The sequence below is a fragment of the Pogoniulus pusillus genome, chromosome 18 (genome assembly GCF_015220805.1).
Source record: "Pogoniulus pusillus isolate bPogPus1 chromosome 18, bPogPus1.pri, whole genome shotgun sequence".
Lineage (NCBI taxonomy): Eukaryota > Metazoa > Chordata > Aves > Piciformes > Lybiidae > Pogoniulus > Pogoniulus pusillus.
This window is the reverse complement of record NC_087281.1, coordinates 15,755,505-15,781,863: the sequence shown is the minus strand read 5'-3', so window position 1 is coordinate 15,781,863 and position 26,359 is coordinate 15,755,505. Positions and strand designations below refer to the sequence as shown.

The following is a 26,359-nucleotide window of genomic DNA, read 5'->3' as shown; positions in this document are numbered from 1 at the left end:
GCAACTGACAAAGTCAGTTGTCTTTGACAGCAAAGCTAGGAAAGAATTTTCTCACTAGATGAGAATCTTCAGAGCCAAATCACATTCTTGGTTTGGCTTGATTTTACTTTTTTCATAGACCAAGGAATAATGATCCATTTTGGTAATGTTTAATTTTTGTTGCACTCTGAAAGTAAACTGTAAAGCTGCAACAATTGACACTCAGCATGGCTGGATAGCTAATGAATAGTTTCATAGACAGAAGGTGTGGTGTAAGGTGGAGGAGTCTTGAACAGCAGCCAAGAATTGCAGCAGGTTGCTTGCTAGGAATATTGAGTGCAGAAAAGAGGATTGCAGATGCTTCAATTTGGAAGGTGAAGGCTTTTAACCTTTTGCCCAATGTTGTCCCTAATTAAGCTCACAGTCTTGTCATCTGCTTGTAGAAAGATGCCATATATCCATTCATTTAGGGATGCTGTGCTTGTCTTCTATCTTCATTTAGGGATGCTGCTTATATTTATTTTTGTGGTTGTTGTATAGATGTGTTTAAGTTTTGGATAATTATTCCCACACCTTGTATATCTTTCAGGCTGATCTCTAGAACTGACATAGTATTGCCACAGGTTGTGTTGAATCTTCTGCTACTCATACCATGCCACAGTCATGCTGGCTCAAAATGAAAGTGCTGGCTGAAGCAAAATATCATGGGTCTTGAAGTTCAGATTGCAACATGAGAGGTTTCCTGTTCTGGTTGCAGCTTCCAGTATAGGGGTGTTGGTCTCATATGCTGGATTTGGCATGGAATAGCAAGAGTGGTGGGGTTTAGCTCACTGGCTACTGCTTACTGCTGCTTTCTGTATTTTGCTGTGCTGGGCATTCTGCAAATTGTGCATTGTTATCTCATTTTTCTCATTAAAGCTCTTTATCTCAACTCTTCAACCCAGAGGGTTTTTTTGGTGTTACTTGCCTCACTTCTGTGTTGGAGGGAAACAGGTGGTGAACCCATTACAAGTCTTTTGATGCTTTCCTAGATTAGAATCTGAGTATCTCCCTCATTTTTATCTCAGATATAGTTGAGGCTTCAAACAATTGAGCATATTATGTCTCTTCTGCCAGGCAACCAGCAGCAGAACAAGGGGACACAGTCTCAAGTTGTGCCAGGGGAGGTCTAGGCTGGAAGTTAGAAGGAAGTTCTTGCCAGAGAGAGTGATTGGCATTGAATTGGGCTGCCCAGGGAGGTGGTGGAGTCACCGTCCCTGGAGATGTTTAAGAAAAGACTGGATGAGTCAGTCAGTGCAATGGTCTAGTTGACTGGCTAGGGCTGGGTGCTAGGTTGGACTGGATGATCTTGGAAGTCTCTTCCAACCTGATTGATTCTATTGCCATCAAAGTAGATGCATTTCTGAACCTGCACTATGGAGTGTATTTAAGCATTTTGTAAAGACCACGTCTTGTGCCATGACTGAGTGTTTCTGAGCATTCCTTTTAAAAGCATTTATAACTGAGCAAGTTTTGACAGAAGTATGACAATGTATATACCTTGAAACTTATGCTATACTCGCTATGTGTAATATAGTATATATATTCATTATATATAATATAAAAGCTAGTGCTTTTAAGCATACATTCTGCATAGGAGTTGTACAGCTCATAATTAATTACAAGGCAAAAATGACAGGACATTAAATTGTTCTGTGCAGAATAAACCAGTTAAAAAATTAAGGGGCCTACAAAAAAGATGGGGAGGGACTTTTCAGGACATCAGGGAGTGACAGGACTAGGTGGAATGGAGCAAAGCTGGAGGTGGGTAGATTCAGATTGAATGTGAGGAGGAAGTTGTTCAGCATGAGAGTGTGGAATGGGTTGCCCAAGGAGGTGGTTGAGGCCCCATCCCTGGAGGTGTTTACGGCCAGGCTTGATGAGGCTGTGGCCAGCCTAATCTAGGGTAGGGTGTCCCTGCCCATGGTAGGAGATTTACAACTAGATGATCCTTGTGGTCCCTTCCAACCCTGACTGTTTCTCTGTTTCTATATTGTAGATGTGAAGTGTAACTCTATTTGTGGTGCTGATGGACAACTTACTTAGTGCAATGGCTCAGTTTTACAGTGCAGGAATATCTTGCTTTACTACAGCTATGTTTTGAAATGTATAAACAGTTTTCATTGGATTTTGTCCTCTTTTCTAAGCCTGTTTCATGGTATTGGGAGAGAAGCAGCATCTCCAGTCACTTTCATTGTCCAGTGAACAATACTGCACCGTACAGGAATTCAGAATGCTTTGCAGTAAAGCGTAGTCATTTCAAATTGAAATAGAACCAGCTCTGTGGGTAGTCTTGAATAAATGTATGTATGTATTTCTGGAAAACACTGCTGTCATAAGACTATGGAGGTTTCATTTAACATTGCAGAATTAGTAAAACTATTCAGTATCTGATAAATTTATGTTGATATTTCCTAAGTATCATGAAGAAGTATGAAAATCCAGTTCAGTAACCCTTTTGAGACTCCAGTAGATCTGCTATAGTGGAATAAATCTCTGACCTTCCATATGAGCTCAAGAATTCCAGAATGCCTGCCTAGAAAAGTAGTGATGGGATATGACTGTGTGAATTATTTTAACCATGATATGTGCTTTTATATCTTTTTGTTTTAATGTTTAGTTTTCATTTTATGGAAACCTTTCTCCACGGAGGACACTTTACCGTACCCTGTCTGATGAAAGTATATGTAGCAATCGAAGAGGATCCTCATATGCTAGCTCTCGAAGTTCAATGCTAGACCAGGCCTTGCCAAATGATATCTTGTTCAGCACTACTCCACCATATCACAGTACACTGCCTCCCAGAATGAGCCTTACACCTGGGATGGGAAATCTGAGAAGTAAGTGATTGTTCCTTTAATTCCTGGGTCTGGAATGCTTGTCATAAACTGGAACAAATCATCAAATATCATTAGATTTTATGTTTAAAGTGAAGTTATGAAATGTCAAATCAATGTTCTGGATATCCTACTAAGAGCATATTTGGTCAGCAGTGCATGCATCTTGTCATGGTGATCATAGAATCATAGAATCAACCAGGTTGGAAGAGACCTCCAAGGTCATCCAGTCCAACCTATCCCCCAGCCCTATCCAGTCAACTAGACCATGGCACCGAGTGCCTCATCCAGTCTTTTCTTGGAGCTAGAATTCACTTCCCCAAAAAAATTTCATGAGACAAATGATAGGCAACAAATGTTTGGGTTTTTTTTTCTGAAGACATTTCTGTTACCATTTTATTTTTTTTGGCCATCCAAAATACTGAAATATATTCAAATATATATTGAAAACAATAGCTAAACAGGACAGCTTCTATTTAGATGATACTTTTAGTAACATCTTGGAAGGAAATGTGTAGTAGTTATCTCCAATTTCAAAACTGATTTTGCTGATACAGCTTCTTAAACATGTTAGTGTTATTTGCAAAGGGTTTACTTTTTCAAGACAAGTAGTCTGGGAGTCCAAAACTTTTATAAAGGTGTCTCTTTACTTGTGAGATCTTCATAAGCAAGATCCTTATTATGTTCTTATATATATTGAAAACAATAGCTAAACAGGGCAGCTTCTATTTAGATGATCCTTTTAGTAACATCTTGGAAGGAAATGTGTTCACAGTATCACCAAGGTTGGAAGAGACCTCATAGATCATCAAGTCCAACCCTTTACCACAGAGCTCAAGGCTAGACCATGGCACCAAGTGCCACGTCCAATCCTGCCTTGAACAGCTCCAGGGACAGCGACTCCACCACCTCCCCGGGCAGCCCATTCCAGTGTCCAATGACTCAGTGAAGAAATTTCTCCTCACCTCAAGCCTAAATTTCCCCTGGCAGAGCTTGAGGCTGTGTTCTCTCATTCTGGTGCTGGCCACCTGAGAGAAGAGAGCAACCTCCTCCTGGCCACAACCACCCCTCAGGTAGTTGTAGACAGCAATAAGGTCACCCCTGAGCCTCCTCTTCTCCAGGCTAACCAATCCCAGCTCCCTCAGCCTCTCCTCATAGGGCTGTGCTCAAGGTCTCTCACCAGCCTCGTCGCCCTTCTCTGGACGCTCAAGCATCTCAATGTCCTTCCTAAACTGGGGGGCCCAGAACTGAACACAGTACTCAAGGTGTTGTAGTTATCATCTCCAATTTCAAAACTGGATTTGCTGGTATTGCTTCTTAAACATGCTTGTGTTATTTGCAAAGGGTTTACTTTCTCAAGGGCAGAGGACAGGTAGTCTGGGATTCCAAATTAAAACTTTTATGAAGGTGTCTCTTGTGAGATGTTCATAAGCAAGATCCTTATTATAAGCTTGTCATGCAGTATGGAGTGATGAACTATACATTTTCAGTACTTTATTTTTTTTATTAAATGAAAATTGTGAAAGTTACCCCCCAAAATTGTTTAAATTATGTATTCTTATACACAATAGCCTAAATCAACAGACTAATAATCATATTTAGGGTAGATAGCCATATTTAGATAAGATTTTAAAAATAAACCAGCAAAACCTAAATTTGTTCAATTCTCAATTGTTTTAGGTTAACATATAGGAGATACTCAGTCTAGGAAAAAGAGAAAACAAGGGGGCTGCTTTAGTTTTACATGTTTTGAAAGTTTTAACTTTAATGTTGAATCAGAGCTGACCACAATCATAAAAATTGTAGAGCTGTTACAGACTCTGAGGTGCATAGTGAAGAAGCTGTGAGTGGATTTCTTGAATACATTAAGGGCTTTACTAGAGCACATTTCCATAGGAAAGTAGTAATTAAAAAGGGATCTGTCATTCATCCTGTCCTTCAGGAACTAGCAGTCACTTAAACTTTCAGAAGTCATAGTGGCCTTAGCTATGAGATTGAGTTCTGGCCAAAGGGCAGTGAAGCTGGTGAAAGGCCTGGAACACAAACCCTATGAGGAGAGGCTGAGGGAGCTGGGGGTGTGCAGCCTGCAGAAGAGGAGGCTCAGGGGTGACCTCATTGCTGTCTACAACTACCTGAAGGGAGGCTGTAGCCAGGTGGGGGTTGGTCTCTTCTCTCAGGCAAACAGCAACAGAACAAGGGGACACAGTCTCAAGTTGTGCCAAGGGAGGTCCAGGCTGGATGTTAGAAGGAAGTTTCTTGCCAGAGAGAGTGATTGGCATTGGAATGGGCTGCCCAGGGAGGTGGTGGAGTCACCATCCCTGGAGGTGTTGAAGCAAAGCCTGGCTGAGGCACTTAGTGCCATGGTCTAGTTGACTGGCTAGTTTCATTGAGATTAACTCAGTAGATTTTGTAATCTGTGAAGGACCTATGTATGTAAATCAGGCACCCTGATTGTATTTTATTCTTTTACTGTGTCAGATGTGTGGTTTTTTTAGAGACATTTCTTGTACGTGTCAGTGTGCAGTGGGATCAAATCTTCAGGGTGCTTTTACTCCAGCAATTGACACAGGAATTAGTAGTGTGTATTCAAGCTGTACACTGCAACTCCAGCGGTGAAATTTTATTGTTCTGTTTATTAGTTCTGTCTTAAACACCTTATTTTCCACTCTTACTGCTGCAAGTTATTTCTGCACAGAGCTGGGATGAAACATGAAAATACTATCCTGTCAATCAAAATGAAGCTGTCTGTTGGTATCTGTGGTAGTTCATGCTGTTTTTTTATATCCCCTCTATTTTCTCCATCTGATTTTGTATTATAAAAGTGCCTTTCAAGGCCAGGAATATAGGATCTTTTATGATGGCTATTTCCAAGATGATTTGATTTCTTTTTCCTAACTACACTCTTAAAACAAACATCATGAGTTGCTGACCTTTGTTTTCAAAATAAGATTAGTTTATGCCCTCATATAAAACTAATTTTTGGCCCTTCTGAGGAAAGTTTTTTGAACACAGCCCTGTGAGGAGAGGCTGAGGGAGCTGGGGGTGTGCAGCCTGGAGAAGAGGAGGCTCAGGGCTGACCTCATTGCTGTCTACAACTACCTGAAGGGAGGCTGTAGCTGGGTGGGGGTTGGTCTCTTCTCCCAGGCAACCAGCAACAGAACAAGGGGACACAGTCTCAAGTTGTGCCAGAGGAGGTCTAGGCTGGATGTTAGGAGGAAGTTCTTCCCAGAGAGAGTGATTGGCATTGGAATGGGCTGCCCAGGGAGGTGGTGGAGTCACCATCCCTGGAGGTGTTGAAGCAAAGCCTGGCTGAGGCACTTAGTGCCATGGTCTGGTTGGTCAGATAGGGCTGTGTGGTAGGTTGGACTGGATGATCTTGGAGGTCTCTTCCAACCTGGTTGATTCTATGATTCTATAACAGTCATGACATGAGAGGTTTGTTTTCATGTATAATTTTAGCTCGGGGTTGTAGTTTCATATTTCATATGAATATGTAGTTTCATATTTAACTGTCATAGTAAAGTCTTCTGTAAAATTCACACATTTCTGATCTTAAAACATCATTTTATTGATGTTTAATGTTTACAGAAATCAGTTCACAGAACGTGTCTTTGGCTGGAATTAATGTTAGAAAAATATATTCTTGCATGTTATTGCCCAGCATGTGGAACAGTGATTTAGTTGGGGCAATTAATGAGGCAGGAGTTATAAAATACATAGTTATTTTTAGTTCTGGAAAGGCCCACCCAAAACTATATACAAATTAGTTAATTTTAGGAGTCTAATTCATTTGGGAAAATCTTCACAAAGATGCTTCTTGGCAATATAGTAATTTAGGAAGATCAGGAGAATTGGAAAGGTTTTGCCACACAAATCTGAGTGGGTATGCTTTCTTTAATCTTCCTTTGCTAGTGCTATAATTGGTGATGACAGAAGAACAAACAGCAGACAGTGGGGTTTATGTCTGTGTGACTTGTTGGGTTTGTTCAACTGCAGCACCTTTTGAGATGCATTTGTTAAGTGATATCTGGATTGAGCATATTAAGTGAGGAGTACTTAGCAGATATTTTTCATGATCTACAGTCTCTACATAATGATGTGGTTCCAGTTGAGGCAGGATACTTGCTTTGAGAGTTGAAATGGTTAAATTAGGTGAATCTTTCTGTATCACTAGTTAAGCCTTGGATACAGAGATATGTGGGACTGATGACAAGCTGATTGAGCTCTGTTGGAAAATGAACTGGCCATGTGTTTTTGGTGCAAAAAAAGAGCTTCAAAATGCTTTATAGTTTTACTGTCAATGAGAAAAATAAAGAAAATTCATAAGTGTAGAATGGGAATAGCACAACTGAAGGGATCAGCAACCACAAGATCAGTGCTTTTCTGCCAAAAGGAGTACAGAAAATGATCTTTTAAATGGAAAGATAACACTTACACTGTTTCTCCAGAGGAAATAACAGGTAAGTCTCTGTTGCTTCAAAGCCAATCTTGTGGGTGATCAAGATAGCAGTCTACAAGCTTAGCCATATCCTCCTGGACACACAGGGGTGGACATGTTCAAGCATAATTTGCCACCTTTGTACAAATCAGAATGCAGCAGTCATGCAGAGAAGCAATAGAGGTAACAGCAGTGTAAATAGGGAGGAGATGAGGAAATTCAAATGCTTTTCACATTCTGTGACAATCAAAAGCACAAAGTGGCCTATGTCTTTAGAACATTCTTCCTATGCCATTAAAACATTCTTGTGTCATTCTTCCAGTTCTCCAGCCCCCATGCAGGGGAACACATAATTTTTATCTTGAAAGAGAATTCTTCTGTGGTGACATGCTTATACCTGTTCAGTTGTTCCACACAGTGTCAGCCAGCAGCACTTGTGTTTTCGAAGCTATCAATATTGAAACCTTTGCTTTGGCAGGCTTTCTGCAGTTGAGTTGCTCTGTCAGATCTTATACAGGACCAAACAAGATCCACTCTAAAGTGAACTGAGGTTCTCACAATGACAGTGCATAATGAAGGATGACTACTGGGTAATGCATCACTCCTACACTTTAATTTGGAAAGCCAGCAGAATTGCACTGGGAACAGGCATCTTCTTGACAGGTTTCACAGTCAGTGTCTGTAGGCTGCTCACACAAAAGCAAAGATATCCCTTGGGGCCTGCCTCCTGGTCCAGAACCAAAAGCTGACTTGCCAGCTTTTCAGATAAGGCATTCTTTCGTTTTGCCACCATGGTGGTGTGTAAAATGCCTGCAGTTGCATAAATAAGGTCTTTATAATTCCCAGGTCATGTGCAAAAGCACAGAGAATGCTCTGATGGTGAGCTCCCAATGTATTTGCAGCCTCAGGTAACCTTAGATAGTGGTTTTGTATCTTCTCCAGCCTGTCCAGGTCCCTCTGAGTGGCATCCCTGCCCTCTAGCAAGTCAACTGTGCCACACAGCTTGGTGTCATGTAGTTTTACATTACATCTTCCATTTCTTACTACATCCACTTTTAGTATGCTAAGAGCAGGTATACTGAAAGATATCTCTATAGATGTTTGTCAAGCTATTTCCAATTGTAATATACCAATACTGCATCTTTCTTGTAAGTTACAGAACAAGATAAAATTCCACAGTAAACAGCATTTCTGCTTCTGAGATTTTTTTCTTTGTTGGACTCCTACTGAGCAATTTATGTTACAAATACAGAACATTACTTTCCTGTTCCTGACATTATTGAAAAAAATGAAATCCAAGCCTTATGCAAAGAATATGATATGCCCTGGTCACACTGCTCTGTGCAGTAGAATGCTCTGGTTTTGCTTTATTAGCTCAGAAAGCTTGTGTTTAAGTGGATTGAGTGATCTCATTGCTGTCTACAACTACCCAAAAGGAGATTGTAGCCAGGTGGGGGTTGGTCTCTTCTCTCAGGCAACCAGCAACAGAACCAGGGGGGACAGTCTCAAGTTGTGGAGGGGGAGGTCTAGGCTGGATGTTAGGAGGAAGTTGTTGCCAGAGAGAGTGATTGGCATTGGAATGGGCTGCCCAGGGAGGTGGTGGAGTCAGCATCCCTGGAGGTGTTCAAGAAAAGCCTGGATGGGGCACTTAGTGCCATGGTCTAGTTGACTGAATAGGGCTGTGTGCTAGGTTGGATTGAATGATCTTGGAGGTCTCTTCCAACCTGATTGATTCTATGATTCTGTGATTTCTGTTTTCTTTTTCATTAGTATCAGGACAATGACAGCATGCCATTTTCTTAAACTGTAATGTGTCTTCCACTTGTATGTGAGCTGCTTTTCCTTCATTGACTTTGGCATTAGGTGTTTTCCTGGAACAAAATCTTCCTTAAAAACGTTATAATCTGAATCAATAGAATAACTAGATAGAAATATCCATCTGAAATATTGGAGGGGAAAATTACTGTGTTGACCTTTCTACTTAATAGAAATAGATACATCTGAAGCAAAATTTCCTTTTCCCTAGCTATACTGTGAAATAAAGGTATGATTTTGTATCACCAGCTTTATGGTTAAGATGAAATGTCATTATAAATAATGTATCTGGTTTATGTACCTGTTCAGCAGTTTTCATGTGGTGTTCACATTGATCAGGGTGAGGATCGCCATGGATAGATAAAGAAAACATGAACCTCTTTAAGATGTATGTTTGTGGTACCTTTCTAAAAGACTGCATTTAGAAATTAAGGGGTGGGGGAAGGAAAAAAAAAGCTGTGTTTGAACTAATATAGTGTATACATTTTGGTTAATATGCAGTGCATTACAGCATGCTCTGGAGTGTAGAGATTGGCACACACCTTATATTCTTTGATATACAGCGGCAAATATTAAACTAATAGGGTAATATTTTCAATGTGAATGTGAGCTTTGGATATAGGCTAGAATTTACAAATGCATGAAAAGAAAAAAATGGTATTTTTAAAACTGCTTCTGGAACTGAAATATGTTTCAGTATAAACCTCTCCATATAAATATTTCATCCGTTGTTCCACAGCCTTATAAATATAACTCTGTATCAAACAACTTTTCTGCTCAGTGCTTTAAGAATGGATGATGCCTACTCAGACAGCATTCACATGAAAATGCAAAGACCATCTCATGTGCAAAGTGACATTAAAAACTCTTCAAAAACCCTTCCCATCTTATTCTGCCAAAGCCTGAAAGTTGTTCTACCCATGTTAGAAGTATTGAATAGAAAAACACAGAAACTAGAGAAATGAAGCACTCTTTTTTAACAGCTCGTTGTAATAGCTTCAAAATTAATTGTACATCACTGTTATAGGAAGACTAATTATTGTGTTTATTGTTTAGATGAATTCTGGTTCTCAGATGGGTCCTTATCTGATAAAGCCAAATTCAATGATCCTGGCCTGATGCCCCTGCCAGAGACTGCCACAGGGCTAGACTGGTCTCACCTGGTAGATGCTGCACGAGCGTTTGAAGGTAACAGGAAAACTTGAATAAAGATCAATGTTCAGTGTGCAAACTTTTAAGTATTTATATATATTGTATAGCCACATTCTGAATTACAAAAAAACAGTGTTTGCCTACACAGCCCTCTAGGTTGTTTTTGGCACTATCACTTCTCAGTGTGGAAGATTATCACCGAAAATTTGGGTTATTCATTCAGTATATTCCTTAGATGCAATTCATCCCTTTAGGGGCAGAGTCAAAGCACTGAAGTTAGATGTTTAAAATGAAATTGGGAGTAATACTACCTTGAGTTTATTGTGTTTGTGAACTTGTATGTGTAGCCCAAATGATGTTGCAGTCTCTCTCAGTTTTTATAATAAGCCCTTGAAATCAGCAAGAATGTACACTGTTTTCCAGCAGCAGAACTTGAGGTGCAGGATGTAGACCAGGTTTGCCTTATTAAATTATAAGACCAGGCTGACTAAGAAAAATTCTTACTCATCTCTCTGAGAGCTAAACCTCCACAACCTATAAACACAGAAAGGTGGAGGTTGGCTTCAGTATATATATACATGAATATTTACAGTTAAATGTTTGTGGTTCACTGTTTTGGAGTGATGTTTTGTTTAGGTTGCTGTGCTGTCCTGAATTTTGTGACATTTCTTAACTGATGTTATTAATGAATGTATGAGAAGTCTGAGGTATCTGTGATTAAGGATGGTATTACCACAATCATTGTTCTATTAAGACACAGGTCTTAAATGTATGAGTGATGAGATGTTGTTCTGTTGGGTTTTTTAAAAGCAGCCATGATAATCAGCTTTCTGGTACTCAATTCTTTCCCTGAGTAATGAAATTTCAGTTGGACCAAAAGCTCTTCAGAACTACTGACTATACTCATTTAAACATCCCTGTTAAAAACCCAACCCAACAGTGATGATTAGGAATATAAAACACTGTATTGTTTCCTAACCTGATCAACTGTGCATTCATTACTATTCAGCACTACTCAAACATGCCTGTTTGGGCTGGCAGCGAGTACCACGCTGCTGAGATTCTCAGGGAACATCCTGCTATTTGTTGTTGATATGTTAAACAACTGAAAAGAGATTTGAGTCAGCAAACAACTAAATCTGTAATCTTAGACTTGAAGAATATATACTGTGCTGTGGAGCTCTAGAAAAGTCTAACAACTGGATACTGCTAGTACACAACTGATTGGTTTGCGTGCCTTGATATTTTTAACTGTTTCATTTGAAATTAACATACATTCTGTTTTTTTCAATAAACATCAAAAATCTAAACCTGAGTTTATTCAAGGCCAGATTGGATGAGACCTTGAACAACCCAGTCGAGCGGAAAGCCTCCCTGCCAATGTCAGAGGGGTTGGAACTAGATGATCTTTAAAGTTCCTTCCAACTCAAACCATTCTATGAATTTATCTTATATTATCACGGTCATAAGTAATAGATCAAGTTCCAGTTCATCTGACTTAAAAAGATCATTCTGTACTAGTTATGCTCCTGTATTTTTAGCTTTCTTTGAAAACTTTACTGGAGTTTCATTTACTACTTAATATAATGATGGAAAAAAATTCACATTAGTAAATAGTAATTACCATTTGTATTTGAGAGCAAGAGTTAGAACTATTCATCTATTTTGAGAGCAAGAGTTAGAACGATTCATCTATCCACAGTACACTCTCCTAGGGTGGAGTAGCATTCACTTGTTTGGTTTTAATTGCAACATCTTACATATATCTAGATAACACTGAAGAGCTGATGGTCTGAGTTGCCACACAGATAATTTTAATTGGTTTACTTTTTTAATTATTGGAAGACTTTGATTAGCAATACCACTGGTTTCTATGAAGGAATTAGTTATTTTCTGTTTAGGACTGCAATAGATACATCTGTGTATATATGTTCTATGAAATGGTATTACTAAGTTCATAGTGCTGTAATTTGGCATTTTTACAAGGAATGGAATTCTTAATCCCTTCTTCAAACTTCTCCATCCTGTATCTTGCAATTTGAACAGCATTTAAAATATAACTGATAGCCAGGTCATAAAAAATGCCTAGGAGGGAATGCATTGTGATGGGAATTAGCAGATGTAGATTCCTCTTGTATTTTAGTGTTGTTGACTTAGGAGTTGCTTCAACTTATTATTTAAGAGTAATTTGAAATGAATGTTCCAACTTCTGTTTAGTTAGAAGAGTGTGGATGTTTTAATATCCCATTCTGAATATAAAACTGCATTAATCTTTTTGTTAAAGTGGGTGGAAATGTGATCACTTTGTATGTGGGACCATCTATCATCTCAAAATAAGCTATGCCACTCTCACCCAAACATTCAATGAGAAAGATCAGAAAACAGATAGGAATTGTTTACCACTGATGTTTCAAAGTGTGTTCCCTTTTAGAACTCGGAAATAAGACTTCAGTTTTTCCTTTGTAAAAGGTCTTGTCTTAACATCAGTTTTACAATGACCAATCTGATTCCACACTCAGGATCTTTCCCCTATGATTTCTCTGTATCTCTCTGTATGTTGGCCAGTACGACATCCATAATGTGTGCCTCACAGTCCTTCATCTGTCTTAAAATGCAACTGTATCTTGATTAATGCTAAATACCACCTTTTTAGATGTTTGCAATGTTGGCATTAGACTAAAATAACTATTTTAGCAAGGTTTTTGCTATCATCAGTACTCCAAGTTTACTCGTGGGTCTAACAAGAACAGAAGTCTCATTTTTGAACATTTGACTAGGATGTTTATTAATTAGCTTTTATTCAACAGAAGCTTTGGTCTTAAGTAGAATAGTTTTTAAACTGTGGTCCATGAGGGCAGAGTTACTTGGTTGTTATGAGAAAGAATTCTCATTATACTTTCAACTTTTCAAGGATTTAATTTTCACTGCCGTTGCTTGGCAAGAACTTTCATGGAAAGTGGAATATTACTTCAAACACTCCCTGACAGTCCTCTATTATTCCTATGACAGGTCTTCATGGTACAATGGAGAGTTATGCAGCTGTGAACTTCACAATCTTCACAGGCTGCATGAGTAAGGGATTTTGCTTAAGCTGTGTCTGTTGAGGATCGGTGTCCACAAGCTGGGGCATAGTGATACAGTAGATCTTCACAGTAGATCTTCACAGTAGATCTTCACAGTAGATCTTCACAGTAGATCTTCACAGTAGATCTTCACAGTAGATCTTCACAGTAGATCTTCACAGTAGATCTTCACAGTAGATCTTCACAGTAGATCTTCACAGTAGATCTTCACAGTAGATCTTCACAGTAGATCTTCACAGTAGATCTTCACAGTAGATCTTCACAGTAGATCTTCACAGTAGATCTTCACAGTAGATCTTCACAGTAGATCTTCACAGTAGATCTTCACAGTAGATCTTCACAGTAGATCTTCACAGTAGATCTTCACAGTAGATCTTCACAGTAGATCTTCACAGTAGATCTTCACAGTAGATCTTCACAGTAGATCTTCACAGTAGATCTTCACAGTAGATCTTCACAGTAGATCTTCACAGTAGATCTTCACAGTAGATCTTCACAGTAGATCTTCACAGTAGATCTTCACAGTAGATCTTCACAGTAGATCTTCACAGTAGATCTTCACAGTAGATCTTCACAGTAGATCTTCACAGTAGATCTTCACAGTAGATCTTCACAGTAGATCTTCACAGTAGATCTTCACAGTAGATCTTCACAGTAGATCTTAGTTTTGACTCTCATATTTATCCAGAGATCATCTTTAACTTGCAAGCAGTCAGTAACAAGGAGTGTGCTCTCATTCTTTCATACATGGATGCTTCCAGTAGTTCTCTTGCTTTGGTTGCAGCTGCAGAGATAGAAAGCAGGGAGCAGCTGACATGGTAGAAGTGCACTATTTCAATATTCTTGTATCCATTCCTGAAGCAAACAATAAAAATAGAGCTATATGTGACAGTACAGCAGAAAAGAGAAAATGTAAAGAAGGGGAAAAAAAGTATTTAAAACTAAGATAAGGGGATTTATAGAATAAATTGCAAAGGCAAATAAAAAAGGGAGAACAAAGACATTTCAGAAAAGAATGAGGAGAAAGGAGAGAATGCATTTTTCTCACTATCTTTTTGTATTATCCTTCCACTAGATCTCCAGGTTAGGGAAAAAGAACTGCCTTTCAACATGCTTCTTATGTCAATGATGGCTAATTTTGGATCTTTTTGATATTTTGGGGAACAAAATAAGCCTTTCTAGGTGTTTGTATCTGTTACTGTCATTACAGAAGGGAATTGACAGAAAGATAAATACTGATTATCGTTGTGAATAGAACTTTGTACCATTTGTCCTACCTTAAACTGGGTTTATCTTGCTCAAAGGATAAAAAAGCTTTTTGGTGCTTGGCAAATCATACTTTAGGAACTAATAGCCTAAGAAAGTCCCTCTGATGTGTCTTAGGCTCTTAAAATAGGTAGTGTGATGGTCGGGTGTTACTTGCCCCCCCCACTTAAGAATATCACCCAGACTAGACTCAGACGAGCTGGAAATTAAAAATGAAGCTTTGTATTTACAACTTAGCACAATATACAAGCAGATATTTACAATATCTACAGCTATAGACAGGAATATACAAGTTAAAAATAATACAGAAACACAACAGCCCTCCCAGAAACCAGAGTCCCCAGGAGGGGCTCCCAACCACCTGTCCACTGTCTTCCCACCCCTCTACCTTACCTCAGACTTTGCCTTGCTTTCAAGGTGAGTTTGGAGGACCAGCCAGGGGGGTTAGGAAGCAGAAGAATTAGATGACAGGTTAGAGAGAGAAGTGCATGCAGCTAGGGCCCAAGAGCAACTCTGTTATCTATAATTTATGTTCTTGTTCTTATACATCTCAGCAAGCCTATGAGTGCAGTAGGCATCACCACTGTTTCCTTTTTACAGCCTATAATCTAATTCTTCTCACCAAAATATTCCAGCTAGGCTCAAACTAGCACATGTGGTTTCAACTTCAGATATCTGCCCAGGTTATTTTTAAGAACATAACTAGTGCCAGTCAGAGTGCAGTGTTTTCTAATGCCAGTTTAGCTTTGGAGTAACCTCCATGTTACTATAATTAATATTATTTTAATTCTTCTACTTTAAAACCTTTATAGCTTAGTGCAAGTAATGCTACACATAATGAGAAAGAAGTGAAGCATTCAGGATGAGAAATAATTATTTTAACCAAATTAGCATGTTCACAGGATATTATTAGGGGCTGGAAAGAACCCAAGGAGAACATTGAGTCCAACCCCCTAGTTATACTACTAGGGAAAAAATATTAGTTAAGGTTTGGTCATTTCTTGTGCACACACATGTAATGGTTTTCGTCAGTGTGTGTTTGTGGGTAGGCTTTGCCTTAATAATGTGTGGGGAGCTTCATGCACTAAACTCATTTTAGCCTTTTCTGCTCTCTCAAATACATTCAAAAATGCCTGGAGGGTTTTTTTTCTGGTCTCTGTTAATGGTCTTGAACAATGAAAATACAAATTCAAATTCTTAACGGTTACAGCTGTGCAGTTTTACAATTTCAAAGTGAGATGTGAATTTTGTCTCATCTTTGGTCCTGCTAAGTGTTTGCTTAAACTTTTGATATAAGCACCAATATGTTTTTGCAAATAGTTTTCTCTGGATGGGTCCTATGTGGGGTTTGGCAATAATGGCCCAGATAAGAGCTCTGATATTTGTATGTGTGTTCTTCTGTTTGGTATGCACATATCATGTAAATTGAATACAGCAATATCCATCCCTGTAGTTTGGACAAAGAGAATTTATGTCTCTAGCACCATAGTCAGAAATACACTTGTTTTTTCCTTGGAAAACTTGACTGCCAGTTAAGAGAGCTGTGAGCTCATTTTCATCTATATAAAGTCTAGACAATTCTGTTAATTAAATAAAGATAGGAAGATTTTGATCTTGGAAGCACAAATTCAACCTTCACCACACTAAAGGTTTTAAACCACTTTTGATTTAAATAATAAATTGGTGATGCTAAATAAATACTTCTGGGGAGATCAATGAGATTTGGTGGTGTTAGTGAAAACAAAAATGTCTTTTAAAGTACCTGAAAAGTATTCAAAGGCAAAACCTTTTCTAGTCCAGGATCTTGTAGTAGTTATTGTAGAGATTTATTGTTACTTTTTCAGAGAATGGTTTAGACTTTTGAGAATTAAGCAACTACGTTTCGAAGAGCAACATGGGAATTTATGTAGTATGCTGTATGATCAGAGACCTGATTACTAGTGGACATGTAGTGACTTTGTCTCATACATAATGAATGTGATAATATGGTTTTGTATATCATAAAGGTATCATTATTTGAAAAATAGGTTTAAATTATACTAGTAAAATAGAAAAGATTTGACAATTATTTTCCTACTCTTAATTGTTGCTATTATTGTTAAACTATATGGAGTTGAAATTCATTAGGAGCTACACAGAGATAAGAACTAAATGCACACATTGTACTTGATCCAAGACCCCATGTTTTTGTTGTGTGTTGAAATAACATACAAATGCTTTAAAATACTGTGTTTAAAAGTGGCATCATTTAATTTCATTAATAACTGCATGTACCTGCTTTTTATCCCCTCAAAAAAAAGATGCTTTTAAATACTGCTGCAAAGATCAGACTGACAAAAGCGTTCTCTCACCTCACAAAGTAGACCAGACAAGTGGCCATTCTCTTTAAGTTTACTTGGCAGAGAGAGAAAAATGCAATTATTATTTTTTTTTAATACTGCAGTAGAATTGCCTCTGAGACACAGTGTTGTATGGCTCATGTTGTTGATCATAGAAAAAGTTGCAGTAGCATAATATTTGTCTTCTCCAGTCAAGTGGTAATGAAAATGTGAACAATGTAAAGGCGCAAGCGATCCCTGGAGGTGTTCAAGAAAAGACTGGATGAGGCACTTAGTGCCATGGTCTAGTTGACTGGATAGAGCTGGGTGGTAGGTTGGACAGGATGGTCTTGGAGGTCTCTTCCACAGGATCACAGGATGTTAGGGGTTGGAAGGGGCCCAAGGAGATCATCAAGTCCAATCTCCCTGCCAGAGCACGACAATACTATCTAACACAGATCACAGAGGAACACATTCAGACAGGCCTTGAAAGTCTCCAGAGAAGGAGACCTTCCAACCTGTTTGATTCTATGATTACGATTCTACTTCAAACTGGTTGTTTACACAGTCTTGTTTCTGGACTACAGACTGTGCTTGATCTGGGAAACTACTTTTATTTTTGTCTGAACTAATTATAACTATTCAGCTTAAGTTTCACATCTGTGACTGGTGTCATCAATTATGTGTTTGCAATTGTATTTTTACCTTGTCAGCACATATCAATGCTGCAGTCCATTCCTAGTGAGAAATAAGTATTAAAGTAGGGACAACAAGCTGTGATCATTAAAACTGGACAAAAAATTGCATACAGTTTTTCTTCATTATCTTGTAGATGAATTGTAAGGCTTAGCTAGTCTTTAAAACTATTCATTTAAAAAAAACCTCTTTAAAGAGTTTCTTAGTCATTTCCTAGTTTCATTGGGTAGAGGTTTTCAACCCGAAATTTCCTTTCCAGTTAAAGTGACCTGGTCTTTATTCATTGTTTGGGTGCAGGGTTGTGGTCTTTATTCATTGTTTGGGTGCAGGGTTGTGGTCTTTATTCATTGTTTGGGTGCAGGGTTGTGGTCTTTATTCATTGTTTGGGTGCAGGGTTGGCTTTTTCTGTATCGTGCCAAGGTGTCACGTTGTGTCACCATGCTAGGTATTGCTCTTAGTAACACAATCCGTGGCACCTTGTGCTTTGACTATTGATGTTGTGTAGAAATAGCATTGCATGGCTGGGAGCGAGAGGCAGCGTGCGTGGCACGGGGAGCATCCCGCTGTGTGCGCTGTACGCGAGGGCCACAGCAGCTCCAGTGGAAATGGACTGTCTTGTTCATAGGAACATTCTAAATCTTATTCCAGGTTTTGACTCAGATGAAGAATTTGGGCCGTTCTGTCATCACACGCCGTTTCTAGGTGATGGTCTGAGACTGATGACTTGCCTTTTTGCTTTGATATCTCCTATGTTTGCACGTTTGCATGACAATGCAAGCTTCGGGCTTGTGGGGTGGTAGAGTGAGGGGAGAAAGGGCAAGGCAGGCATGTGTTGCCAGAATTTATGCAGGCCTATAGATGTGGATTTTGTTTGAGAGAAATAAATTAAATCAACCTCCACAGAATATTTTTTTTTTTTGTTTGGGTGTCTTTTATTTTTTAAGAAGAAAAGTCTTAATGAATGCATCATTTGCTCCTGTTCTGTGCAATGATGATCTGCATGGCAACCTTCTATTACGTGGTGACTGACATACTTTGGCAACCACACTGTATATCCATAGGTAATTGCATCTCTGCCCATTAGATTATGTTCTAGTGCAATCCAGTGTAGAAAACAGCCTACCTCAGTAATAGCTAACAAAAGCTCAATTGATAAAAATAGTGTGAATTTATTGTTTTTCAAGTATGCAGATTGCAATTAGGTTCTGCAAATGCTTGAGACAGTAAAACAGCACAAGTTGAACAGTGCAGATTTCTGAGCAATCTTATGGCTTTAAGTCCATGGGAGATGCAAACCACTTTGCTGAATTATTATTGTTGTTTGTTATGACTCTGAATTCTCAAATAGTTTTCTGCAGATTTCATCAAGACCAATTTACTGTTCATATCAGCATTAACTGGTCCAAAAAAAGGTCGTACTCTGTTGACAGACACAAAAATTTGCTTTGGGGTTGCCTTTGGATGCAGGTGTGGGGAAGCCAACTAAGCAGAATATACTTTGAATCTGCCAATTATCTCCAAAGATGTGATGTAGAAACCTACATCCATTTCTCTGTCTGAACCAGGATAATAGCTGTAGTGTAGCCTTTTTTTGTGTATGTGTGTCCAGTTTTAAGCATATATTTATGTTACTTTTTTACAGATCAGAGAGTAGCATCTTTTTGCACCTTGAATGACATGCAGCAAGCTCAGGGCTTGGAAGGAGCACAAGACTTACCTTTGGATGAGAGTCCACCAGATGGAAAAGATTTCCTTGAGGCTACTGGGTATTTCAGAACTAAGATGTATTTCTTGCAATAATATTTTAAGGAACTATTTTTCTCTTAATGTTGCATGTTTCACTGACATTTGATGGCAGACCTGTTACCTTGACTGATCATGTCTTTAATGTGAAAATTGTTGTTTCTTGTAATCCATCTTTCAGCCAGGCTACCTAGAAGATTTGTAGTAGAGGCAGATAAAGCTCTCTCACTAGAGTAGACCTCTAATGCAGAGTACAGTTAGATGCAGTGCTTCAATTGATCAAATGAAAAGAGAAATAAGCTGTGATGGTTTGGGAGTTACCAACCCACACACACACTTAAGAAAATCACACAGACTAGACTCAGACACCTGGAAATTAAGGAATGAAGCTGTATTTACAGCTTAGCATGATATATAAGCATACATACAGAGATATATACAGTTATATACAAATTAAAAGTAACACAGAAACACAAAACCCCTCCCAGAAACAAAGTCCCCAGGAGGGCTCCTCACCCAAACCCCCTTCCCCTCCCTCTTTCCCTCCCTTCAGAAATAACCAGATCAACCCACATGTATCTCACATGATAAATTTGGAGATCTGAGGTGAGATGTCAAAAAGGGACAACAAGGAGGTTAGAGGAAAAAGGGGTTAGGTGGATTAGAGAGTTGAAGGCAGAATCAGCCAGAGAGCAGACTGCCAGAAAGAAGGCACAGCCCGAAATGAAGAGCTGAGCAGTGTGTGTGAAGTGCCTGCCTCATCTCTATTTTGACTAGTTGTGCTTCTCAGCCGAAGAATGGTGATATAAGGCACATGTTTTTCTTCTTCCTTCTCACAGCTAAGGATTTAATTTCTCTCAGTAAAAATTAGCCTGGAACCAGCACATAAGCATAGCAAATTATTATTACTATATAGTGGGTACATAGGGGATATGAATGGAAATGCAATCAATATTTTTTCTTTTACACGAAGGTAAAATAGTCAAAAAAACCTGTAACTGAGGACTGCAGGAGACCTTTATGCCAAGTTGCCTAATTTGCACCAGAGTTCTGAGGGTATTTTTCCCCTTTCCCCCTTTTTTTTTCCTTGTCTTCCCTGCCATGAGGAGTATACTTGTTAAAAACACAGACTCAGCAATATACTGTGTCTGCTGTTATGCTTTGAAAGAAAAACACATCTTGATTAGCATTACTCTTTAGCTGCAGGAATGGTGGAACAAGAAATGTTAAGAAAAGTCTTCTTGCTTGTGAGACTATCATATTTTAATTTGAATCAATTTTACCCAAATTAACTTAGTTTACCATGTAAGTGTATTTCTTGTAGTGACTTCTAAGTTCACTTCTTTCCCCAGCCTAGCGACCAGTAGCAATTGTTAAAAATGTTGCACTTTGAGCATTGGCAAATCTGTCAGATTTGTGCACTTGCATGAAGCAGCCCATTCACTTTGTATATAAAGCTTCTCCCTGCTAGACAAAATTACTCACAGGATGGCTAATTTAATCTATCATATATATGAAACTGTCTCACATAGTGCTCTTTGTCACAGAGAAGAAGTTATTCTCAGTATTTTCCTTTGGTTGTAGCATTTCATTAACCTGTGGCAATGTTTCATATGTTTTGATCTCTAAACAAAATCTTTGTTTACATAAAGACCTATGTTTATCTTTTACTGGAAATGACATAACTGCAGACCAGACAAAGGAACTCTTGACAGATCTCTCGGTTTACAGTAATTGCTACTGCAGCTTGCTTCAGGGTAATGCAGTCCTCAGAAAGTAGCTTGTTAGCAAATGTGCTTGGTACACTGCAGAGCAGCAAGTTTGACTTACACTGTGGAGGTATATGCAAATAAATCTTAAGTCATTTCTTCTGAAAATGAGCATAATTTCTACCTGGTGTTCACGAGAGGCAGTGTCATGTTTCAGGTGATGTAGCAAGGGGTTTATGTTCCAATAACAGTCTTGTGCTGATGTTCATTTTGTCTGTGCTTTCCTAACTGTGTCTGAATGGATTTATTTCCTCTGCTATCATTAAAAGTGTTACTCTGCAAAAGCCTGGGGAGCAAATGTTTACAAACTCCAAGTAAAAGTAGTGGTTTCCTTCACAGGGAACATGCTCCAAGTACTCTGACTGGAAAAGTAAACCAACTAGAAGTAATCCTCCGGCAACTACAAACTGATCTGAGAAAGGTAAGAAGTCACAAGCTATTTTATTACTCTTCAGCTGTAATGGTTGCATCTTTAGGTTAACTGATAAATTTCTTTCAGGGCTTTGGGGAACTGTATATAGTGTAATTAATGGATTGTAGAGCCCAGTGGGTGATCAAAATGCTGAGGTACAGATGATCCTGTAGGAATGGTTATGTGAACAAGCTGCCCCAAGGCTAACTGCCTTAGAGATCTTTATTCCAGAATAACTGCCCTACATAAACTCATACTCTAGAAAGAATGACACATTTCTTCTCCATTTGTAGCACCTTGGATTTACCACAGAGCAGGGGTGTGGACACAGGTGCTATTGCTCCAGTTTTGTCATCCTTGTTGACTTGTAGTATTTTGGTCAGGTAACAATTACTTATCATAGAATCAACCAGGTTGGAAGAGACCTCCAAGATCATGCAGTCCAACCTAGCACCCAGCCCTAGCCAGTCAACTAGACCATGGCACTAAGTGCCTCATCCAGGCTTTTCTTGAAGACCTCCAGGGACGGTGCCTCCACCACCTCCCTGGGCAGCCCATTCCAATGCCAATCACTCTCTCTGCCAACAACTTCCTCCTAACATCCAGCCTAGACCTACCCCGGCACAACTTGAGACTGTGTCCCCTTGTTCTATTGCTGGTTGCCTGGGAGAAGAATGAGAAACTTGCTCTGTACCTCATTTGCTGTCTTAATTTCTAAACTGGAGGCAATGCCAGAACTGGTAGAAATGAGACTGCTTTTGGTAAGATAACAATCATGTAGGGGAAAATTTTGAAACTAGATGTTTTAGGGTTGACATATGCTTGAAATCAGTTTCTTATGGCTTGAGCTGTCACAGAGGATTGCTAAAAGCTTCTTATGTGCTTGAATATTTTTGTTAAATGTAGTAAATTCTCATTTTTTTATTAAGGAGCATCTAATTTTCTTTCCGGTTTGCAGTATTTTCTCAGAGTGAATGAGGTAGTTAGAGCATATTGGGGAGTTAGAGCAGCTGCCAGAACGAATTGGGGAGCTCAACAAAATACAGCTGTATGACTTGCACAGAAATATTAATGACAAAAATAAATGCTACTCACTTTACTCAACTTACATCTTTGTTAATCAGGAAAAACAGGACAAGGCAGTTCTCCAAGCAGAGGTACAACACCTGAGACAAGATAACATGAGACTTCAGGAGGAGTCTCAAACAGCAGCTGCTCAACTGAGGAAATTTACAGAATGGTTTTTCAACACGATAGACAAAAAATCCTAACAACCAGACCCCTGGAAAATACTTCTTCAAACAATGTAACAGCTGTATTTTTTTAATTAGCAGGGTAATAATTTCACTGTGTTCACAATCCATTGTAGGTGTTTCTGCCACATTCTCTGTCCAGCTTTACTCATTTAAAAAGGGGAGAGAACTGTGGTAATCTGTCTTTAAATTCATATGAAGAAAGCAGAGAATAGCAGGTATTTGTTTGTGTGCAGATGAATGTAAAAAATCCTTAGTGTCATTTTAGACAATTTTAGAAGATGCTCTGTCTGGGGCTTGCCTGAAGAGGAATATTTGGAGTTTTAGTTCCTGCATTTCAGGTGCACTGGTGAAGATGTTAAAGCAATTTACATTAGCTTGGGCTTCAGTATTGTAAGATAAAAAGAATAACCAGGCGTATACTTTAATGTTTAAAAGGTGCTCTATTTTTTTGTATGTACAATAGTTTTATTTCCACAGTCCATATTGTCATAGCAATAAGAAGTATAGTGAATAGTCACAAAGCTGTGTTTATAAAATGTTAGCACTGATGTGTTTAACACTAGTTTGGATGCAGAAACGTTAGAGATTATTTATTTGCAGGAACAAATGGTGCCTGAATAGAAACAGTGTTCTGGTTTTCTAAAGATACACATGCCTTGTAAATGGCTCACTGGGGTTAGCCCTCTCCCAACTTCAGTTACTTTTGTATAGTTGATGTTCAGCTAAACAGTTACACTGCTTAACTATGGAAACCATGTACGGTGTGAGCCAGCCAATCTATTGTACAATGCCAAATTTCTTTATCTTTGTACAGAAGCTTTGATCAAGTGTCTTGTATTTAACACCTTTATTTAAGCTTATTTAACCTTAAATTGTTGTTTTTATAAAGTTTGATTTATCTGCACTATGGTGAGGTCAGTTGGTTGCAAGTTGTAATATTTTTAGCTTGCCAAGACTGTACTGAGGAGTTCTAGAAAATTCTAATTGGATGCTGCTAGTACACAATTGATTTGTTTGTATGCTTTAACATTTTTAACTGTTTAATTTGAAATGAACATACATCCTGCTTTTTTAATAAACATTACAAATCTAAACCTCAATCATTGGTTCTTGCATTATGTGTAAGCACTGGCCTAAATCATAGAATTGTAGAATTAACCAGGTTGGAAGAGGCCTCCAAGATCATCCAGTCCAACCTAGCACCCAGCCCTATCCAGTCAACTAGACCATGGCACTAAGTGCCTCATCCAGGCTTTGCTTGAACACCTCCAGGGACAGCAACTCCACCACCTCCCTGGGCAGCCCATTCCAATGCCAATCACTCTTTCTGGCAAGAACTTCCTCCTGACATCCAGCCTAGACCTCCCCCAGCGCAACTTGAGACTGTGTCCCCTTGTTCTGTTGCTGGTTGCGTGAGAAGAGACCAACCCCCACCTGGCTACAGCCTCCCTTCAGGTAGTTGTAGACAGCAATGAGGTCAGCCCTGAGCCTCCTCTTCTGCAGGCTGCACACCCCCAGCTCCCTCAGCCTCTCCTCACAGGGCTGTGTTCCAGGCCCCTCACCAGCTTTGTTGCCCGTCTCTGGACATGTTCCAGTATCTCAACATCTCTCTTGAATTGAGGAGCCCAGAGCTGGACACAGGACTCAAGGTGTGGCCTGATCAGTGCTGAATACAAGGTAAGAATAACCTCCCTAAATAATAGTTTGAGTTTCTGTTCAGCACACTTTTAAATTCTCAATCCCAGGGACAGTCCAGCCCCTCATGATCCGTTGGTACCATTGAGGATCATCAACGTTATCAGAGTTAATGTCTTTGGTATGTCCTGTCCTATATCTGAGGAGGTAGCTTCACAAGTCAAGGCGCAAAAGCTGCTTTGACTGTTCACAGGCACTCAATAGTCACCTGGGAGGAAAAATAAAAACAGAGAAACCTCACATCACCAAAAAAGCCTGCTTTACCCAAAAATTCATCCTGAAGTAGTTTTTCAAAGGTATCTGGGTTTCTCATATTGCTTTCCATTTGTTGTAGCAGAAGTTGGCCATCTTCTTCTGCCTGCAGTTGAGGATTTGATTGCAATGTTGGCATATGTGAAATGTTTTACCTATAGTGCTGAGCTTAAATTCTACATCAGAAAAGTGTAGCAAAATGAGATTAAATTAATGAGCAGGTTCAAGTTACCCTTCTGAGTGGAGAGTGAAAAAAAAAAAGAGGTAGTTCAAGGTCATGGTTGTATCCCACTTTCCTTTCAGCTGCTGAATGCATTCAGGCACTCTTACAGAAAGTTGTTGAATAGTTACAAAAAATCCCCCAAAGCAAAAAACCAAAACCATAGAAAAAGAAGTATTCAACCAATGAACCAATGCAAGTAAAATTGTGTCCATTGCTAGTACATGTTGGCTAAGAAATATTTTGAAGCTGAACCAATGTCTACCTCTGCTGCAGCAATTTTTCTGAGTGACTGCTCTGAGGAAAGGTTATACATGGGCAGATACTGAAGCTGTTGTTGTCCTTACTTTCAAATGCAAAAGACTGTTTTATCTTTCTAATTTTCATCCGAAAGAATCTGACTTTTGCATACAAAACAATATCCATTAAGCTGTATTAACAGAGTAATTAAACATGGCAGTCATGTGTTACACTGGATTCTGATTTAAGCCCTTTACAGGAGTCATTAGCAAACCCATCTGGCTGGAGACCTTGCCAAATAACAGTGCTGAACAACCTGGGCAGTGTGGCTGTGAATGTGTGTCTCTGAGGACTTGCCTGCTTTGAAAAGGCATGGTAACTGAAATGAACTCGAGAATAAGCTTGTTCTGAAGGGACACTATCAGGTTTGTATGAGTTTATGGTCCCGTGTTCACTTGAGGTCTTTATCTCTCAGCTATTGAAAGCAAGTAATAGAATCAGACAAACAAGTTACTGAAAACTACCTACACAAAAGGGATTTCAGGAGTTACCTTCTTTATTCACCCAGTTGGAACATTTTCTCTCCAAATGTGACAGAAAGCTTTGTCTACAAATCTCCTACTCCCTTTGCTGACAAAAACAGTTGTCAGAGGCATATGGTTGTTCCTTAATAACTTTCACCATGGGAAAAAGCTTTTGTTACTGTTTGGATTTTGCGGCTGTTACTGGTTTAATAACATGAATATAATATTTATCAGACCGTTATTACAGGTTTGGCATAGGTAAAGGATATCAAATTGGACATTTTAATTAACTAGTTGTCTCGGTTCTAGTTTACATTTCCCAGGCACTCAGAGTGAATTAATAGAACCAATAACAATTTATGGGATGCCTTTCTCTCTCCCCCTCTTTTTTTTTTCCAAAGAAAAAGAATTAGATGTAGAGAGGAAAAGGTAAAGTGCACCCAAATAAATAATCTCACTTTGACTTGGAAGCTGAAAGAGAAAACTTTCACAATAAATAAAAGGTGTTTGAAGTAGGGGAGTTACAAAGAAGGTATAGATGCCCTGGATACCCCAAATTCCTCTCTTCTCCCTCTCACTCTGTAGGAGAGGAAAGGCACAAAAAGGTGTTCCCCCACCCCTGCAC

General features: G+C 39.0%; 1 protein-coding gene across 7 annotated transcripts in view; it reads left to right on the top strand.

Annotated features, from left to right (window-relative positions):
* SIPA1L2 (signal induced proliferation associated 1 like 2) overlaps positions 1 to 23,903 on the top strand; it is a 128,214-nt gene extending 104,311 nt beyond the window's left edge. For 4 of the 7 annotated variants that reach the window (XM_064158534.1, XM_064158537.1, XM_064158535.1 and 1 more), the window contains 6 exons: positions 2,639 to 2,858; positions 10,165 to 10,296; positions 18,272 to 18,325; positions 19,266 to 19,389; positions 21,475 to 21,556; positions 22,672 to 23,903. In XM_064158534.1, coding sequence (XP_064014604.1) covers positions 2,639 to 2,858; positions 10,165 to 10,296; positions 18,272 to 18,325; positions 19,266 to 19,389; positions 21,475 to 21,556; positions 22,672 to 22,818 — 759 coding nt within the window. In that variant the 3' untranslated portion in view covers positions 22,819 to 23,903. The remainder of the gene's footprint in view (positions 1 to 2,638; positions 2,859 to 10,164; positions 10,297 to 18,271; positions 18,326 to 19,265; positions 19,390 to 21,474; positions 21,557 to 22,671) is intronic. The other 3 variants (XM_064158540.1, XM_064158539.1, XM_064158541.1) reach the window with 3 other exon arrangements.
* The last annotated feature ends 2,456 nt before the right edge of the window (positions 23,904 to 26,359 follow it).